The sequence below is a fragment of the Clinocottus analis genome, unplaced genomic scaffold (genome assembly GCF_023055335.1).
Source record: "Clinocottus analis isolate CAN_PGR_092001 unplaced genomic scaffold, fCliAna1.0.p SCAF_23, whole genome shotgun sequence".
In the NCBI taxonomy this organism is placed as follows: domain Eukaryota; kingdom Metazoa; phylum Chordata; class Actinopteri; order Perciformes; family Cottidae; genus Clinocottus; species Clinocottus analis.
Genome location: NW_027175965.1, coordinates 8558899 through 8572815, shown reverse-complemented (window position 1 = coordinate 8572815; position 13917 = coordinate 8558899). Strand labels below are relative to the sequence as shown.

The following is a 13917-nucleotide window of genomic DNA, read 5'->3' as shown; positions in this document are numbered from 1 at the left end:
CTACTCTAGTTTTCTCCACCGTAGTACAGGTCGACAGCACTGACAGAAGTCTATGTATTTATCAGCCCAATATATTGGCATGCTCACAAATACGTATAGAAACTAGTCATTTATTGGCCCTTTGTATGGTCATTTTGTGTTAATTTTGTTTCCTTATTACTACAAGACTTGTCTGTCTGTATAAAGTGCTATATAAAGACATTACTGAGTCTCACTCTGTGCGTTTCCTACTTGCAGAACCTCAGGAGACAGACCTGCTGACTGGAGATGGCCGAGGTGGGATCCCTCTGACCGGCTGGTGGCTGACGTGGCAGCAGCTGAGGGCTCTCTTCATCAAACGCTGGCTTTATGCTCGACGGAGCCGCAGGGGCTTCTTCGCTCAGGTGTTTTGTTGGTGTTAATGGCTTTAACTCGTTAATTAGAATGAGACGATCTCTCCGTGAGTCGTTCAGCTGAAGGTTGCTTTGTGCTTCAGATTGTCCTGCCCGCGGTGTTCGTGCTGGTCGCTCTGCTCTTCAGCCTCGTCGTGCCTCCGTTTGGGAAATATCCCGCCATGCAGCTGCAGCCCTGGATGTACGGAGAACAGTACACGTTCTTCAGGTAGGCCTCCGCCCGAACATCCACAGTTACCTGAGTCAGCGCAGGAACTGTTTTGTATCGGTTTCTTCAGCCGTGAATTGGTCAATTGTTTTGGTCTACTCCTGTGAATAAACATGCTGTTGAGTTGATGCCTTGTTATTTTTATTTTCCGTCCCTTCCGCTGGTTTATTATTTACAGCAACGATGCACCTGGGAACCCGGCCATAGAGAACCTGCTGGATGCTCTGCTGGACCAGCCGGGTTTTGGTACCAAGTGCATGGAGAAAGAGGAGGAAGACAACAGAACGTAAGACAACATACAATCATTTGTCTCAGCAGCATCAGAAGAAACTTAATGAATCGGTGACAACATGTGATGGACGGCAAAATAAATCAGTTTTCTACAAATGTGAGATAAAATAGACATTAGAGATTAAAAAACATGTAATTCCTTCCTTACATTAAGACTACTGTCTAGGTTTAAAGTAAAAGTTATGCACCTGGAAGAAAAAGTATGAAACCCCATTTCCACCACACAAGAAAAAAGATTACGACAAAAAAAATAAGATGAATCAACTTTTCTTTTTCTTTGTTGCCTTTTTTAAGTCAACGGAAAAAAGGCAACCAAAAAAAAAAGTCGATTCATTTTTTTGCCCTCATTATTTTATTTTTTTATTTTCTGGTTCAAATTTCTTTTTTTTGGTGGCGGAAATGGGCTTCCATACGTTTATGACAACAACAAAAAAAAGTCATAAAAGTCAAAATAAAAAAGTCATAATTATGACAAAACAAAACAAAATCATTATTATGAAAAAAAAGGCAGAATTATGACAACAAAAAAAGCCTCTTGGCTTCCATACACCTCTACTTGCACTCAATAGAAATATAGAAATCAGTTGCATGCTTTATATCTGTAAACAGTTTTATGGGAAATCTAGTTTTACGTGGTCGTTTGATTTATTATTTATTTTATTTTCTAAACCACAAACCTCCACATTCATCCCCCCGTTATGCCGGCAGGAGTCCTCGGTGTGAAGGCGAGCGGGCCGGCCCCTTCATGCGGCCTCAGGTCTCTTTGTCCACCTGGCAAATGTTCAGCAAAGGCAACTGGAGCGGAGACACGCCGTCTCCTGAATGTCAGTGTAGCACAGAGGACGTACGGCGGATGCTCCCAGACTGCCCGCAGGGCGCCGGTGGAATGCCGCCTCCGCAGGTCAGACCCATCAGATTAATGCACTAATGACTCATTAGACTCTGATCTCTTTTTATTTAAAGCCAATTAAAGGCTTGTATACAAGGACACATTCATATTGAAGTTAATTGGAAATCTAAAGCCAAAACACAGAAGATATTGTCACACGTAACATTTTCATTAAATGTTTGCTCGTGTTTTGTATCATGTGGTGAAATATACTGTCGTGTGTGTCTCTTTCTCGTGTGTTTGTTGTCTTTTAGATTAAGAGGCTGACTGGAGACATCCTCCAAAATCTGACGAGTTATAACATCTCTGATTACCTGGTGAAAACATACTCTCAGATTCTTAAGAAAAGGTACTTCATTAAACATAATAACACATTACTATTTGGTTTTCCATTTATTTTGTTACTTTTGTTTTGATGAATATTACTAATGATTTATTTAAGGGTCTAAAATACATCTCCATTGCCTTCCTTTCTCATGGTGTTTAGAAATGTAGCTTTAAAAAACTCTAGAGATATATACTTTATTTTTACCATCTGGGATTAATAAAGTATATATATATATCTTTATTTATCTATCTATTTGGTCAATTAGATTTATTTGTTCTACCCTAAATAACAAAAAATCTATCTGTTTTTGGTTTTATCTTTATTTGTTGCCTTCATACCATATGACTCTCAACCTTATTGGTTTATACTGAAGTATAGTGATTTATTTTGAGGAAACAACATGCAATATGAAGAGCATTCAGAGCGTCATGTGATACACATATTGGCTCCCAAACTAGTCTGATGATTAAGATTTAAAAATGGATCCACATTACTGCTTCAAATATGAAAAGAGTGAAGTAGTTAGAACACTGATTTCATTGGTTTTATTCCCTTTAAATAATATCCTTCAGACATTCACGTCTTTCCCTTTGTGTCTTGAACAGCCTAAAAACCAAGAAGTGGGTGAATGAGTTCAGGTGAGCTGCTGGTTTAAAACTTAATTTTGCAGGCACAATATCTGCATTTCTTATAAGCAATAGCTTGTAGACGTTCTTTATCATAATTCCTCTGGAGGACTGACAGAAAACAAACTGTTTTACGAACAGATATGGAGGTTTCTCTCTCGGGGGCAGCGCCACTCAGACTTTATCTCAAGTCCACCAGGTCCAAGACTCAATCATGGCGATTCGGACTCGTCATCAAGTTCAACAGGTATAAACAAGGTTTCAAGTATGTTGGACTGATGCTGCTGTTTTCCTGAATGTTCTCTGATGTTCTTTTGATTCATCACAGAACAGTTCGCTGGATCATCTGCTAAACAGACTGCCGGATTTTCTCGGAGGACTGAACAGCCAAAACAACGTCAAAGTAAATATGTGTTTGTTCATCTGTCTTTTCTCCTCATTTTCTTTGGACTGTCTTCCAAGAAAGAAATACTTAAAAGAGTGTATCTTGTCGATGCACCCAGGTGTGGTACAATAACAAAGGGTGGCATGCCATGGTGTCGTTTGTCAACGTGATGAACAACGGCCTGCTGAGAGCAAGTCTGCCACCGGGTCCGGAGAGGAAGAGACACGGCATCACAGCCTACAACCACCCGCTCAACCTCACCAAGGAACAACTCACAGAAATAGCCATGTTAGTTCACTGCTGTGGAGTTTTATGTTGGTGCATTTGGTTCGTGGGAATGTGTGCATCGTGTATGTTGTTGTGTGTTTTTCTGTGCCTGACTGTTCCCCGATTTCTCCGTCAGGATGACCACGTCCGTAGATGTTCTGGTTTCCATCTGCGTGATCTTTGCCATGTCCTTCGTGCCGGCCAGCTTCGTCCTTTTTCTGATTGAGGAGCGAGTCAGCAAAGCCAAGCACCTTCAGTTTGTTAGCGGGGTGAAACCGATCCTTTACTGGCTGGCCAACTTCACCTGGGACATGGTCAGTGCTCAGGAGAGGGGAGACATGTTCCTCATCAGCCACAAGTTAACCCTTAAAGGTTTTCACAAAGTGACAACAATCTCACTCTGCAATTACATTACAACATTTTTTTAGCCTATAAAAAGTGATAATACTGCATGCATCATTGCAGAGGTCAACACTCACTGGAATAGATGAATTGTATCAGTGATGTTGTAACTTCTTCAACAGAACAAAATATTTTACCCCTACATTGTATTCAGGTAATATCGTTTTACTCTTAAAATTCAACTAATACAAATCTGGATATACTTACATGAGATAATCTACTTTAAATTCTTCTTTGTACCTTATCAACCTTGTACAGAAGCTATGGCTGTGTTTGTATCCACAAAAGCATTGCATGAAAAAATGCAGCAACCTAATTCATCTGAGATGATTCTCACAGGATAATAATATTAACAAAGACTTTTCTAAAATGTCATCTTGTCATCTGGTCAGTTGAACTACACGGTCCCGGCCTCCATGGTGGTGCTGATCTTCATCTGCTTCCAGCAGCAGTCGTACGTCTCAGAGTCCAACCTGCCTGCTCTCGTCCTGCTTCTCCTGCTCTACGGGTGCGTTCAGACTACACTGATACACTATTATTTGTACCTTTATTTTGATGCCATACGTAACTACAAACGTTTAGAGCGGTGATCTTTAAATTGTATCCTTAGTCACAGGATGATTTCTAATATGGAATTAAGTAAACCGCCATGCCAAAAAATACAGGTTTGAATTGTTTCCATATGACTTCATTCACTGTTATGATAAACAATGGTCTCTCTGTAAACAATTTCTCTGTTTTCCTTGTTGGATCGTAATCTGTGACAAAAGTAATGGCTCTGTATTGAATAACCTCATCATCCTTTTCAGGTGGTCCATCACTCCTCTGATGTACCCAGCGTCCTTTTTGTTCTCCGTCCCGAGCACGGCCTACGTCGTCCTCACCTCCATCAACCTCTTCATTGGAATCAACGGCAGCATTGCCACCTTCGTCCTGGAGCTGTTTGTTGACGAGGTACAAAGCGCAACCGTCTGCACGGACAACGTGACAACAACAAGAAAAGAAAAGAAGAAGATTTAATGCACTTTATGTAATATATTTTTATTCCCAGCATCTGAACGAGGTGAACAGGATCCTGAAGAAAGTGTTTCTCATCTTCCCGCATTTCTGCCTGGGACGAGGACTCATCGACATGGCCAAAAACCAGGCCATGGCAGATGCTTTCCAGAGACTGGGTACATTTTTTTAAAAATTTTAATCCAAAACACTTCAGACTTCTCTGCTTTTGATGCCTTTTGCTCGTTGTAGTGGTGATTGTGCGCTGTAGTTTGAATATTTAGTAAATTGTTGTTTTGTTAGACCCTTTTTTATGTATACAAGAAAGACTTGTGTTGTCATCCTGTGGGGAATTGTTGTCTGCATACTTTTAACTTGAACTGCTTATTGTACAAATACACAGGATGTACGATCTATAAAGATAATTATATGTGAAGATTGTCTTTGCCTGTGGTTCTCTCCTCCTCCAGGCACGAAGCAAACCCTGAACCCTCTTGAGTGGGACACTGTGGGGAAGAACCTGTTTGCGATGGCGGCTGAAGGTATCATCTTCTTCATCTTCACCATACTGCTGCAGTACAAGTTCTTCATTCGCCTCGAGTGAGTTTAAAAAACAACCCTTCCATATTTTTGATAAAATGCAGACCGATCTTATGTTTGGAACACGATCCGCAGCATCTGTAACAAAATGGTGATTCACGGTGATCTTGTACCGCCGCGTTCAGGTCGTGGTGGGCCGAACCTGAGATGCCGCCACTCGGTCCAGAGGACGAAGACGTCAGCAGGGAGAGAGAGAGGGTCAAAAGTGGCAAAGCCCAATCAGACATCCTCTCCATGATAGACCTGAGCAAGGTACAACCACCATTCAGCCTAAAAAGTACATCATGAACTGTTTATGTTGTTAGCGCTCCTGTGGCTGAACCACAGCACTCAGTTGACATCGAGCATAACCCATAAGTCATGTTTGGAAGAGCTGCATTGGTGTATTTTTGTTAGAATTTCAGTCTGCTATCATGCAAAAGAAATGTCATCCCACACTGGCAAACCTCTTGCTGAGACAGAATCGTAGTGAATTTTCTGGTTGATGGTAAAAGAAATGACTCTTTGTTTTGTAGGTCTATAAATCAGGCAGGAAGCCGGCAGTGGATCGTCTCTGCCTTGGGATTCCTCGTGGAGAGGTGAGGGATATACACCAAAAGAAGCTCTAATTACATAATAGTACAATGAAAATGCACACATTGTCTGCACTGTTTGTCAGACATGTATATCTGCTGTAGATACTCAGATAGTACCCTAGATAGTAGTTCACATCGACTCAATGCTCCCAGCTGCTCACGACAGCTGCTGCTCGTGTAGATATGTTGTGTAGATATGTTTGTGACTCGATGTTGTGTTTGTTTCCTTCAGTGTTTCGGCCTGCTGGGGGTGAACGGAGCAGGGAAGACCTCCACCTTTCGCATGCTGACCGGAGACACAGACGTCACCTGCGGAGAGGCTTTCATTAATCAGCACAGGTACAAACTTTTACAAAAGCCTTGTCCTACTAAGTGAATGTGCCCTGGATATAAGAGGACAAAAATATGTATGTGAAGCTGAGTTAACCCGTATGAAACGGAATGGAAATATGGAAACGCCGTGCATTTACTGAATAAATGAGCACATTTAACATTTCACTCAGCAAAATACTTACTGTGTTTAAACTTACTGTTATTTGGCAGTTTATTGTCTTTGACTTACCTTCATTTTATAATAAGCTACAAGAGCTTAAGTTGATATCATAACTGTTGTAGTTGCAGTAGGACATTAGTAGAAAGAGGGACAGTTATAGGGGTACTATTAGCAGCACTAGTAGAAGTACTTGTAGTTGTTATTATTGCTTGTAAAGTAATGTAAGGAGCAGTAGTACTGATTAGTAAAATATCAATAATATTAGCTGTAGTTTAATATTAGCAGTAGTAGTTGCTACAGTAGAAGACACAGCAGTAATTGTAGTAGTAGTACTAGGAGGAGGAGTAGGAGTAGTAGAACCATTTATTGTTGTATTAGTCCTTAAGTACTTGTACAAAGAAACAAAGTAACATCAGAAGTAGAAGTATGGTGAGCAATAGTAGTAGTACGCTTACAATAACTAAAGTAGCAGGAGTAATACTAGTAGTAATCACAAAAGTTATGGCAGGAAAATCTGTGCTCGCCATAGTATTAGTATTGGTAGTACTGTGAAAGTGTTTCTGTGGTTCTCAGTGTGCTGACAGAGATGGAGCGAGTCCACCAGCTGATGGGTTACTGTCCACAGTTTGACGCCATCAGCGACCTGCTGACGGGTCGCGAACACCTGGAGCTGTATGCCCGCCTGCGGGGAGTGCCGGAGGAGTCAGTCACAAAGGTAACACGGAGGAGCGGTTCACCTGCAAACCAAAAATTGTGAGACACTGTGACAGAATGGGCGTGGTGTGAAAGCTATGTTGAGCTGTGCTGGGTTAAAGGGATGCACCTCCTATGATGTCATGCAGGTGGCGCAGTGGGGCGTGAAGAAGCTGGGGCTGACCCAGTACGCCGAGCGGGAGGCTGGAGGCTACAGCGGAGGCAACAAAAGAAAACTCTCCACGGCCATCTCCCTCATCGGGGCTCCTCCTGTTATATTCCTGGTGAGAAACAAACTTGTTCACCAACCATTGAGATCAACACAGAGCATGAACCTAATATCACCTTTGAAAACAATGAAACATAAATGAATATACATTAAATATTTAAAAAACATATTATAATGTGACATATTGCAACCCTGACATCACATACATGCTTTTGAAGATGATGTGGTTCAGTAACTTAATTGTTGGTGCCACTACAGTAATATCTGTTTTTAAATCTTTGCTAAACTGTATTTGTGTTTTGACTTCCTGTTGTTTCCATGATGCTTTGATTCATTCAACTCTTGTTAGGACGAACCCACCACTGGCATGGACCCCAAAGCCAAAAGGTTTCTGTGGAACTGCATCCTCAGCGTCACCAAGGAAGGAAGAGCTGTGGTTCTCACCTCCCACAGGTAAGAGGAGATGTACACTTATTCATCCTGTCATACAGTCATTAAATGGAGATGTATGGTTGTAATGGCTGAAGACACATTAGCAGGATGAGCCATAACTTCCTGTTCCTTCAAGGGAGCGCTCAGTAAACACAAAACCCGTCAATAATCTTCTACTGCTCCGTCAATTCTGTATTTTATGTCAAAGATGTGAAATATATGATGTGTCTAATATGTGTTAATGGTTTTATTGTGTGTCTGTACGGTCAGTATGGAGGAATGTGAGGCGCTCTGCACGAGGATGGCCATCATGGTGAACGGCAGGTTTCAGTGTCTCGGATCTGTACAACACCTGAAGAACAGGTAAGCACACCTGCAATATGAAATTGGAGACTTTATTCTGTTGTATTGGATTTTTTTTATATACCAAATACTGAAATGTATGAAAGCCCATTTGCGCCACAAAAAAAGGTCATAATTCCCCCAAAAAATATTAATAATCATAATTATTACAACAACAAAATAAGTCATAATCATGACAAAAAGAAGAAAAATAAGTCAACAGGAAAAAAAAATACAAAAACAAAAAATCATAATTTATTATAATTTTTTGTCATACTTTAATTTGATTTATTTTTGCCATACTTTTTTGTCATAATTAGTATTTTGTCTGTCATAATTATGACTTATTTTATTTTTTTGTGGCGGAAATGGACTTGCATAGAAATGGACCATCACGTGACTTACACTCAACCGTCAAATGCAAAGTACTTGCAATAAAAATTTCACAATTACATTTTTTTTTTTATTATACTGTATATTACAAGAACATTTTGCTTGTAGATTTTTTAGCCCCAGTTACAAGCTGCAAAAGTATACATGCACATTATCAGGGACAACACACATCATGCGACTCACTTAAGACTAGTCAGACAATGTGAAGGTGATAGCAGCAACGTAACTGTAACAGCACATACAAAGTCTTAACTTTTGTTTCTTCATCTTACAGGTTTGGTGACGGCTACACTATCATCCTCCGCCTGACGGACAGTCAATCCAACCTGGACTCGTGCCCCATCACCACTCACATGAAGAGCTCTTTTCCCAGCATCGAGCTGAAGGAGCGCCACCAGAGCGTGCTGCAGTACCAGCTGCCCTCGCACGCCTGTTGCCTGGCTCGTGTCTTCGATGTGCTGGCCAACAACTACGAGGAGCTGGGCGTCATTGACTTCTCTGTTTCACAGACCACCCTGGACCAGGTGAGGATTTTGATTTCAAGTTGCAGGATTAGGGTCTTATATTAGCACTCGCCACAACCCGTAAAATGCAATTTTTTTTAGGTGTTAGTTTGTCCCTGAATTAACTAATTATTTTCATTAAATGATCTATAAATCATCTAAATGTCATTCCTTAATTCAGTGCCTTGATTTAAAAAAAATCCTATCCTACAGAGAATAGGACGGAAATCTCGCCTCAACTCAGTTAGCGTGCATGCTAATAGGCGCTAACAACAGTTGAGTGGCATTAGCTTGATACTCAACCAAGCTCATTTAACTCAATGAAGACTTATTTAACGTGACACTAAGGCAGATTCATTTTTGCAGGTATTTGTCAACTTCGCCAAAGAGCAGACAGATGATGACGTCCTCACAGATGTGGTCATCAGCAACAACACAACAGTGCAGACCAACCTCACCACACTGCCCTCCAACATCAACACTCCCACCATCCAACCACAGCCGCCAATCACACCCCCTCGGCCAAGCAAAACTCCACAGCAACGCGACAAATCATGTGACAGCAAACCAAAAGAGGTCAAATCCAAAAAGCCAAAAGCTGGCAAGGTCAAATCTAAAGAAGGCAAAGCTAACGGAGAGAAAAGCAACAGCACGGCAATGACCAGGAGAGGCCGGAGTGGCAGCAGTGGATCGGACAACAGCGGCAACGTCGGAGTTCAGGAAGATTCCAGTAAATCCAGTGGCTCCAAACGCAGAGCAGGGAGCTCCAGTAAAAATCCTTCGGCGCTCTTTATAGTCGACAGCAACACACAGGACAGTGCACTATGAAGTGGACTGGTGCATCCCGAGCAGAGGACCCAGTACAGTCAAAAGCTTTTTATTACTCGCTGTATGTTCCTTTTGAGTGTTTTTACAATGCTGGCGGCGACCTCAATATGCAACATGGCCTCCTCTGAAGAAAGAAAGGCGAGTACTTTCTAAAATGGCTTTGGTGCCTTGTTCACCCGTTAACATATCTGCAGCTCTACGCCCTTTATTTGGGTTCATAAATCTTACACTGTGTCTTCTCTTTCTGTATCAATCTCATCAATCCAAAGATACTTTAGTTGTAAAAGAATATTATGCAAGGCTCAATGTAAAAACAAGGGGCGGCGTTCCTCAGGGCTCAATCATTAGACCTCTCACAATCTCATCTTTGTTTTGCAGAAAGCACTTTAAAAAACTGAAAATGTTGCAAACATTCAACCAGTCACTGATGTACATGTGTAACATGTAATATTTCAGATGATTTGATGTATCAGAAAGCATTTGAGGGAGTGTTTCTCTTATATGGAGAGAATTGTTACTGTAAATGAATTGTGAAATACCTCTAGCTACATTTAATGACGACCTTTATGATTGATATTCTTTTATAAATCAAGAATTCAGTTTGTCTTTCATCCATCGAAAATGTTTTGTATGTATCTTGTGGCATTGGGTAAAAATGTCCCCATCCAAATGTTATTACATATGTAGAATAATCTGACAAACGTCTTGCACAGATCATATTTATTTATCTCAAGATATTGAAATATTTTCTCAATGTGAAATATTATATTTAAAGTGTCTGGACACACAGGTGACTCTACACAGTTGCGGCTGCGTAATGTCACTACAAATTATTATACAATATGCCAAACCACAGCCCTCCAAATTAAATCAAAGAAACAATGATAGATCTACTAATTAACTGTTTAATTTAGTTTGCTGCAAACACCAAACGCAACAACATTGCCTTTGGTCATTGATGTTTGTTTTTTTTATCATTTGAAACTGTATTTTTTTTTTTTCTATCAGAAAAATGACACCGCTGAGTGAATGTTCAAAGCAGGTTGTTACTGCACTGCAATGCACTGTTACATACTCAAAAGATTGTTATAATAAAAATAGGCATGAGACAAACAAAGTATAGGAAGAGAGTATACAATCAGAAAGAATTCATTCCAAAATGCAAACTGTTACTATATAATATATAACATTTAAAAAGATGAAATGTATTGTAAAAGCTAAAATGATGCAGAACTAATACATTAAGATAAATAAAATGGCTGCTGTGTCATTTTGGAATGAAAGGCTGTACTTCTAAATGTACTTTTAAGGTATTATGCTTGAAAAGTTCTACTTGAACATAAATCTATCTGTGCGTCTACTATAAGATTCACATTGTATACTGAAGATATGCTATCATAGAAAAAGAAAAACGGGTTTATGTCTGTTGTGAATGTTTTGTCTTGAAGGAAAATAAAATATGTCTGTATACGTATTATTTAAAGAAACATAACATGAAGTATGTTGTCCGTGTAGTTTATTGTTTTCGATGAATCACTGCGACGTGTTGGAGGTCAGGAGGTTCTGTTTCGTCATGGTGAGGATCGGTTTTGGTGCAGATGAAGGTGACGGGACGATCCTCTGTGTGTTTCCTCTGCATCCACCCAAAGATGCTACTGCGTCACTGTTCAAAGAAAAGAGTCAGAAACTGAATTTACTGGATGGTTTTCTGTGCATGGAAGTCCTTTATCTGACGTCATTCAGATGGATGAACTTCTAGATTTACACGTTTACAATCACCTGCAAAAAAAGTAGAAACCATGGAAGTATCTGTCTCGTCTCATTCACTGGACCAGAGGAAGGGAAATAACTCTGGATTTGTCTATTCGTGCATTTTCACAACTTTAAGGAGCGTCTTGGTAGAAACTTTATTCAAACCATCTTGAGTCACCGAGTCAGTTGCTCTTTCAGATACATTTCATCTCTTGAACTAAGAAGTCTACAAAGATTATCCAATGCTATAATCTTTAAGATTTTCATCATCTCAAACCCAATTTTGACACTTTCAGTATGGCTTTGTTTGAAAACCATCATATCTGATATGTAATTTTAAAATACTGTAACCCTGATAGTGTACTTTCTATATTCCCCTTTGGTACTTTAACTCCGGTACAGAAAACAACATCCTGAACTATTTGACTCAAACCGACCAAACATACATGTCACTCTTCTCTCTCAAGCGTTGTCCACTAACAGCCTCGAGGAGACGATTGGACTGGAAGCGTCTGCACGACCCTTCGTCCCCACCGCTCCTCTTCCTCCTCAGCTTCTGCGTGACCGTCTGCAGCAGAGCGTTCAGACTGGACAAGGAGATGTCAGGGAGACGAAACTCAGGAGATCTCTGCTCGGAGAACAAGAGGAGACCGGACTGGTTTTAGTGTGAGTCACTTTAGTTTGCAAAGGGAACTTTTATTTCATTTTCATGTTCTGTTTCAGCGTTTTTTATATTTGTGGTGGAAGAAGTACTTTAAACTATTACTGTAGTATTAAGTACTGCAGAATAAATGTTCACTGTGTATTAATCAATGTGTAAGTAGCATTTTACTGTTACAGCTGCTCGAGGTGAACTTCTTTATTTACCAAAATAGTACAAAAAAAGTTCTTCAATCTTTTATTGCTTTTGTGAAATACTGGATGATTCTACATGTTTTGGGCCTGAAACTGATGTTGAAATAAAACCATGTGAGAAGTCTTTGGTTGAGCTTCTGACATCTGAAACATGATAAGAGCCTCAAGCAGACATGATACGCTTCCTTTTCAGGTATTTACCGTTGAAATGTTTCAGCTTGAGGGACTTATCAACTCTGTAGTCATTTACAAATAATGACACGTAAAATATTTTTGGATCCTTTTGTATTTAAAGAGTAAAACATGTTAAAGACTTTGATATATGTAGCTTCTGTTTTAAATCACTGAACTGATTCCAACTTGGTTTTTACTGCAGTTTTTACTTTAAAAACTAATCTCATTGCACAAAGCCTTGATGATTTGTACTCTAACTCTTGGTTAATGTGTTCTTCCTCAATGGTTTCCTCTCAATCGCAGCCAAATCAGTTTATGATGATTTCCTGGTTTCCAGTGAAGGAAATATTAATTCTAACTTCCTTAAGATAGATAGATAGATAGATAGATAGATAGATAGATAGATAGATAGATAGATAGATAGATAGATAGATAGATAGATAGATAGATAGATAGATAGATAGATAGATAGATAGATAGATAGATAGATAGATAGATAGATAGATAGATAGATAGATAGATAGATAGATAGATAGGAAAAATTCCTCCTGATTTACTCACACTTTGAGAGAACAGAGGATTGTCTCTCCAGGGCATGTTGTCTGCTAACCTGTCGTCTCCGCAGCCTTTTATAGTAGAGTTTGAAGAGGTGGTCCTGATGGGAGGAAGAAGTGTGTGTTTCCTCTTCTGGCAGCCACATCGCTCAGGAGCCGCTTTAGATTGAGTTATAGGTGGCAGCACAAACCGAGGACCTGGTTCAGAATTTAATCCTACGAGAGAATTGAGTGTTTGTTCCACTGTTTTAGCAACCGATGGGCCTGTGTTGTCATGGCTGGTTTCTTTCCCTTCCTCGTCCTCCTCATCCGACTCTTTGGCTGCAGCCAGAACTGGCATCAGATTGACACAAAGCCTCATTTTATTACCTGATGTCTCGCATGTAGTAACGTTGGCTGAGGTGAAAGTGGCAAATCTAATCTTCTCCGTGGACTTTACAGTTCTCATCTTAGGAAATGATTTCTTCACTTCACCCACAATCATCGAAGTGTCTGAATCAAGTTTTTCTAGTTCAACTGTCCTCGTCGTCTTCTCTTTCCTCATTCCAAAATTTATATATAAACGCCTTTGAGAATCTTCTTTTAAATTTTCCAAACATCTCACAAAAAAGATTATGATAAAAAAATGTTTGACGTATTTCTTTTTAACAAACTAAACGGCTCCTTTTTCTCTCCAGCTGCAGGGAAAGAAAGTTCAGAACAATTAGACG

General features: G+C 40.0%; 2 protein-coding genes across 3 annotated transcripts in view; one reads left to right on the top strand and one right to left on the bottom strand.

Moving 5' to 3' along the window:
• Positions 1 to 11480, top strand: part of abca7 (ATP-binding cassette, sub-family A (ABC1), member 7) — a 26127-nt gene extending 14647 nt beyond the window's left edge. Inside the window, exons 28-50 of the mRNA XM_068590058.1 lie at positions 238 to 383; positions 476 to 600; positions 779 to 886; positions 1600 to 1792; positions 2035 to 2129; positions 2714 to 2746; positions 2876 to 2981; positions 3063 to 3137; positions 3238 to 3407; positions 3523 to 3700; positions 4181 to 4296; positions 4598 to 4742; positions 4840 to 4963; positions 5255 to 5384; positions 5510 to 5636; positions 5900 to 5962; positions 6192 to 6298; positions 7026 to 7167; positions 7295 to 7429; positions 7724 to 7827; positions 8077 to 8169; positions 8816 to 9065; positions 9411 to 11480. Of these exons, the coding sequence (XP_068446159.1) occupies positions 238 to 383; positions 476 to 600; positions 779 to 886; positions 1600 to 1792; positions 2035 to 2129; positions 2714 to 2746; positions 2876 to 2981; positions 3063 to 3137; positions 3238 to 3407; positions 3523 to 3700; positions 4181 to 4296; positions 4598 to 4742; positions 4840 to 4963; positions 5255 to 5384; positions 5510 to 5636; positions 5900 to 5962; positions 6192 to 6298; positions 7026 to 7167; positions 7295 to 7429; positions 7724 to 7827; positions 8077 to 8169; positions 8816 to 9065; positions 9411 to 9872 (3227 nt within the window). The 3' untranslated portion in view covers positions 9873 to 11480. The remainder of the gene's footprint in view (positions 1 to 237; positions 384 to 475; positions 601 to 778; positions 887 to 1599; positions 1793 to 2034; positions 2130 to 2713; positions 2747 to 2875; positions 2982 to 3062; positions 3138 to 3237; positions 3408 to 3522; positions 3701 to 4180; positions 4297 to 4597; positions 4743 to 4839; positions 4964 to 5254; positions 5385 to 5509; positions 5637 to 5899; positions 5963 to 6191; positions 6299 to 7025; positions 7168 to 7294; positions 7430 to 7723; positions 7828 to 8076; positions 8170 to 8815; positions 9066 to 9410) is intronic.
• Positions 11347 to 13917, bottom strand: LOC137793731 (uncharacterized). Of its 2 annotated transcripts, none has more exons than XM_068590057.1 (3): positions 13264 to 13917; positions 12071 to 12252; positions 11347 to 11535 (listed from the first exon to the last, which is right to left on the bottom strand). In XM_068590057.1, exons 1-3 carry the CDS (start codon positions 13351 to 13353, stop codon positions 11406 to 11408), a joined length of 402 nt encoding a protein of 133 aa, XP_068446158.1. In that variant the 5' UTR covers positions 13354 to 13917; the 3' UTR covers positions 11347 to 11405. The 2 variants fall into 2 exon arrangements, with proteins under 2 accessions (XP_068446158.1, XP_068446157.1); XM_068590056.1 differs by having other exon boundaries at positions 11372 to 11535; positions 13215 to 13917.